The sequence below is a fragment of the Mus pahari genome, chromosome 9 (genome assembly GCF_900095145.1).
Source record: "Mus pahari chromosome 9, PAHARI_EIJ_v1.1, whole genome shotgun sequence".
NCBI classification, from domain to species: Eukaryota; Metazoa; Chordata; class Mammalia; order Rodentia; family Muridae; genus Mus; species Mus pahari.
This window is the reverse complement of record NC_034598.1, coordinates 42,284,985-42,290,950: the sequence shown is the minus strand read 5'-3', so window position 1 is coordinate 42,290,950 and position 5,966 is coordinate 42,284,985. Positions and strand designations below refer to the sequence as shown.

The 5,966-nt window shown below is 49.5% G+C and overlaps 1 protein-coding gene across 1 annotated transcript in view; it reads right to left on the bottom strand.

The window, feature by feature from the left end:
• Positions 1 to 2,158: 2,158 nt before the first annotated feature.
• The window catches only part of Pttg1ip (PTTG1 interacting protein), a 17,405-nt gene continuing 13,597 nt past the window's right edge, over positions 2,159 to 5,966 (bottom strand). The window contains exon 6 of the mRNA XM_021204591.2: positions 2,159 to 3,868. Coding sequence (XP_021060250.1) covers positions 3,831 to 3,868 — 38 coding nt within the window. The 3' untranslated portion in view covers positions 2,159 to 3,830. The remainder of the gene's footprint in view (positions 3,869 to 5,966) is intronic.

The following is a 5,966-nucleotide window of genomic DNA, read 5'->3' as shown; positions in this document are numbered from 1 at the left end:
AAATAGTTGGCTGAGAGAAGTGTATGTTCCCTTTCCCCCTCTAACCTTTTTCCTCCTACTTCGTGTTGGGGGCTTGGAAGGGATCAAGGTAGAATAAGAATTGCAAGGGAAGTAAAAGTAATAGAATATAACAGCTTAAAAATTACATCAACGGGGGCTGGAGAGATGGCTCAGCGGTTAAGAGCACTGACTGCTCTTCTGAAGGTCCCGAGTTCAAATCCCAGCAACCACATGGTGGCTCACAACCATCTGTAATGAAATCTGACGCCCTCTTCTGGAGTGTCTGAAGACAGCTACAGTGTACTTAAGATAAAATTATAAATAAATCTTAAAAAAAAATTACATCAATACCTTGGAACGAGCACTGTTCTGCACTGGCAGATAGATGCAGGGCCACCCCTTACCCAGTCAAGGTGCCACATAAAACCCAACTGTGAGAAGCCCCAATTCACTGCAGTATGCCTAAGACACATTCCCTGGGTCAGGTGACAACTTTTTGATAGAGTTCAAAGCAATCAGACAGTGAGACAAGGCTTAGTTGTCTCTGGGACGGAGGATCTCTCAAGGTGGCAGTGTGTGGAGAGGGGAAGGGAGGCAGAGCTGGAAGAGAAGCCAGGACAGAGTGCTGGGCAGGTCATACTGGCATGGCTGGTCATTGTGGCTGTGGGTCCTACCCAGGGTGCACTGCTGACCAATGCCAAGCAGCCAGCCCAGTGCTGATTCTCTCCCCCCCTCTGGCTACATGGCTCCCCATATGTTCCCGCTTTCATCACATTCCCTCTGGCTGTGGATGGCACTGGTACCCATGGGACACCTTTCCCAGAACACTGAGGTAAAGCAGGAGACACTGGCAGACCTGGGTTAAGCCTCTCTGAGCCCCAACAGTGAGCCACCCCCCCACACACTCCCCTCTGCTTGAGCTCCAAAGGCAGGACCAGAACTCAAAGCTGAGGCTGACCCCTACAAAGTAGAAGACAGCTTGCCCTGTGAGTACCACTTATGGGATTTGAGGGTTTGGTTATAGGGGACAGGTGAGGTCACAACACCCAGCCAGCTAACAGCACCCATGGCTGCTTTTGGTGAGGCATGACCTCTCATCCTTAAAACCAAAGTGTTGGGGAGGAAGGGTTGATGTACCCCCCCACCCCCACCCCAGCACGATCCCCTCTGTCTGCAGACACAGGAAATTGCTGAGTGAGCCCCTCCTCAACCCAACTCCACTGTGCTATCGTCCTGCACGAGTGAATAGGAAAGTCCAAGCTGAGGATGCCCCTGGATTCCGAGCAGTTCCCAGGAAGCTCCCCCAGGACATTAAAGACTCAACACATCTAATATCTGGCCAACTGGATCCCCAGAACTTTTCTTGGCCTTCCCACACCCATCCAGATTTTCTCAGTCTGTTATCATCTACAGTGACAACTGCTAACATCACTTGCCCAGGGTAACCTGCAAAGGGCTGTGGTCCCAGGACATGGCTGGGAGAATGGGCTTCCACCTGCTCTGGGACCTGTCCTCACCTTCTGTGGTCTGTTGGCAGGTCTGACACTTTGGATGACCTGTCCCAGCGCTTGTGTTTCCTGGAAACAGGTCTGTCCAGGGACATGCCTCAGGATAGTTTTCTATCAGAAGGCTGCTCCCCCCAGCCCCCGCGTATTTCAGAATGATGATGTCCTGGTTCCCGGGCTTGTAAGCCAGTCTCTTATTTTAGTGTTAGCCTGAAAGCAGCAGAATCAGCTTTCATCCCCAGTCCCCATGTCTGTCTCTACTACAATGGTCAGTCAACAGGTTCAAGCAGCCAGGCTGAGCTGAGACAAAGGACCCTGGGAGTCACAGGCAGACTCGGTGACACCTACACTTTTACCTACCATGCCGATGGAGGGCACCCAGGGGTCAGTGTCGGGTGACAGCCACGCAGAGCCACCTCCTCGGCCTGGCCACCTTTGTACCAGTACAAAAATGGAATGTTGGACTTGGTGGGGTGGGATTGGACAGGGCAGATGACAACAGGAGCCTTTCTACATGGAGAGCAGGGGGTGGTGACCACTCCAGGACTGGCCTAGTCAGTCCCTGTGGGACATGGTACACAGTTCACAGGGCAAATCCACCTTACCGGGAAAGCCACAGCCCCAGTCCACCCTTGGGACAAAACACAAAGAAATCAAAGCCATATTCAACCATTTTATTGGACAGTGGTTAAAAACTAAGGCACTGGGTGTGATGGTGTCAGGCTTGGTCCTGTGGCTTCTCTTCATGCTGCTCAAAGGCAGGCGGCACAGGCCACTCCCACAAGCACCTGCTGCATTCCTACACTGAAAAATTAAATACTCTAACATCAGCTCAGCAACCTAACAGGTACAATGTATACATGCGACATATTAACATGAAGTTCATCAGGGCCTGTGAGAAGGGTTCCCTTTCAACAGACAGGAGAAAGATAACTCTCAATGGCCGCTATAATACTTAAGAAATGTTTGACAAGGCTCTAAGTTCCATTAAATGCCTAACAAAGCAGAAAAATGGTAAGACTCCAGATTGTGGTAAAGGTTATTCCCTTACTTTGTGGAAATCAGATGAGAGGAAAATGTTAATCCCTGGACAGACTGACAGGTGAAAAGGTTACCAAGCTGCTAGGTGAGGTCTCAGGCATGAGGGAGTCTACAGTAAGACCACCTCATCTGCTGGTGGCTGCTTTCCCAGGGGGAATATCTTTCCTCCTTACCCTGCCATCAGGGTTGTGATCTGCTTACTAGGACACATCAGGATTTCAAAGAAATGTACAGTGTGGATGGAAGGTGTCCCCTGACAACGTTCTCAGGGCCCATGTGGATGTGTCAGGCATGATAGGTGAGGAGGCACGGCCGGAAGCAGGGTGGAGGTGAGGTGGGTGTCTATGCCAGCTCAGGCAGTTATCCTGGAAGGCAGGATGGTGTGGGGTCCTCCTGTCTGCCTACACACTCAGCTCCCACAACAGGATGGCCAGGGGACACTCTGTTCATCCTCCACAATACATATAGTTGCCTGACTTGTAGAGGGCGATGTCCAAGGCCCTACACAAAGCCCTTCTGAGGACACTGGAGTCTGTGCACCAGTGTGGCTAGAGAGGCCCGAGATGGACATTCAGCCCTCACACGAGGATCAAACTGAATTCAGAGCTCAGGTTTTCCATGGCAGGAAGATTCTCAGTCTAGTATAGACTGAAAATGAAAAATGTCATCCAAGAGGCCTGGACGTCTCACGACAGGTTTTGGTAGGACTGTTTCCTGAGAGATTATTAAAGACTTCAGGTGACTTTATAAGCTTTTGTGCTATTGGATGGAGCTGGGTTAGGAAGCCAATCCTTACCAGACTTAGGGACAGTGCCTTCCAAGAGGCCACCAAAATTAAAACAACAAGGGTGTGTCACAGCAGTGGGCCTACAGACAAAACACAGCCTTCAGGGAGTAAGGGTGGTGGTCAGTTCTTGCCATAACAAAGTAAACATGGCTCTTGCTTGTTGCAATGTGAATCTTCCAGCAAGGCCGCTCAGCAGCCAGTCAGCACCTCAGGCTGCCAGCTTCGTAATCAGCTTGCAGAGTGTGGGGACCAAGTATACTTCCTCCCCCCCAAAAAAGACATCAACGAGATTAAGGTCTCAGGTGATTACATACAGACACAGAGGGAACAAGAGCAGGATTGTCCTCTCAAGGCCACGCTGGTGCCAGTTGAGGCTGGAGGGATCACCCAGATCTAGGGTGGCCATGGTGGCGAGGTCTCTGCAGGCTCTGCTGGGGAGTGCACTCCCAGGAAACTCTGGAACTGCACGATCCACCACCAAGTGTGTGCCGGCCACCTTAGAACTTCTCATACGGGTTTTGTTCTTTAAACAGACCTGAGGAAGAAAGGGAAAAAAGAACTTGGTTTACAAATTCACTCACTCAACTGGAAATAAACTCACAAAAGCAATGTATAGCCTTGGGTGTTCTGGCTTATGCCCATAATCCTAGAGCCAGGGAAGCTATGGCAGGGGGAGTGCTGTGAGTTTGAGCCTAGCCTGAGTTAGAGCAAGAAACTATCTGAAACAAAACTAAGCAAGACAAAAGGTTAGGCTACCACACCTCTAATCCTAGCACCCCGGAAGCAGAGACCAGTGGCTCTGTGAGTTCAAGGCCAGCTTGGTCTACCAGTAGATTTCTAGGCCAACCAGAGTTACATAGTAAGGCCTTGTCTCAACAACCAACCAACTCCAAACCAAACAAAGACAAAATGAAACAAAACTGCCCACCCTACCCCAAAACACAATACACCTCAGCAAAGTTTTACATGACAATTTAACCACAGTTCCAAGCAAGCTTCTGTATTTTTTTTTTTTTTTTCCTTCGAGACAGGGTTTCTCTGAATAGCCCTGACTATCCTGGAACTCATTTTGTAGATCAGGATGGCCTCGAACTCAGAAATCCACCTGTCTCTGCCTCCCAAGTGCTAGGATTAAAGGCGTGTGCCACCACCACCTGGCCCATACTATTCTTGACCTTTGCTGAAGCTGAGCTACAGGTGACTTTAAAACTGAAATAAAATCTGTCAAGAACCGGAATCCCAACTGTTCCTAAGAAATGAGCCACAGCTGAAATTACAAGTCAGGAAAGTTTCTGAACGTGTTTCTTGCCACAGTGGTGACAATCACACAGAAGACCAAGCAAGCCACTTCACCTCCAACCTCCTAAGAGCTGTGGCTGTGCCTGGTGAGTCAAGACTAAAAACTATAAAAAGAGCACACGCCATCAAGTTGACAACCAAGTATTCTAGTAGTCCTGGACACGGGATGACTTTACCCAGAGTCTGGGGCACCCACCTCCTTTTCTCTTCATTTTCTTCCCACTTATTTACAGCTCCCTTGTACCACTCCTTGATCTCTCATTCTGTCTCACACACAGCCCCTGTCCCAACCCTCACATCTCACATCTCATATGACGCGTATCTACTGACTCAGATTCTGTTAGGGCAGAGACACCAGGGTCTCTATGTTCTGTCCACCCAGAAGTCCCACACATAAAGATGAAGGCCAGAGATCAATAGAAAGGAGACAGGGCTAGCCAGGGTCAAGGACAGCTGTGATGTCAGAGAAGCCCAGGTCACAGTGCAGGCAGGAGCGCTGGGGAAGAAGCCCCCCCGCCAGCTGCAGCACTGCTCAGTCCTAGTGCATGATGGGCCAGATGAGAAGAGATGCACAGCCCTGACCCAGGACTTGCACATTTAGTGTCCAACAAGAGAAGCCGTGCTGTATGGGGGCAACTGGACTTTTATATTGCATGTCCCTAAATAAGAAAATGAACCAGTGTCGTGACTTGAACAAAGACTTATTTTAGTCAATGAAGCAAACGTTCAGATGTGAGCTCCACGATAGGGTCATAAATGCCCTGAGATAATCTACAGATTCACCCATTTACGAATTCTGTCTGTTTCTTCTGTGTGTGTGTGTTTTGAGATGGGTCTCATTATACAGCTTTGGCTTGCCTGGAACTTCCTATGTAGACGAGGCTGGCCTCCAACCCTTAGAGATCTACTTGCTTCTGCATCCAGTGCTGGAATCAAAGGTGTGTGCCACCATGCCTGACTTCCATTATGGATTTTTAAAACTGATGGCAGTATCAGGAGATGGGACCTAGCTGAAGGAAGCAGGCTCTTAAGGGCCCACCCTGTTCCCACTGCTGTCCCCCTAAATCCTTCATAGCTGCTGTAAGGTGAGCAGCTTTCCCTTGCCATGGCCTGCCTCACCACAGGCCCACAGCAGTGCACCTTGGACAGAAAACTGTGACACTGTGAGACAAAAGAAATGCTTCCTCCTAAAGATGTTTACCTCAGGCCCTGCTCTCAGTGCTGAGAAGCCAACATACAAAGTGGTATAACTGAATTCCTGGTAGGTAAAGTCCTTAAGTATCACAAACAAGATATCTCTCTCTCTCTCTCTCTCTCTCTCTCTCTCTCTCTCT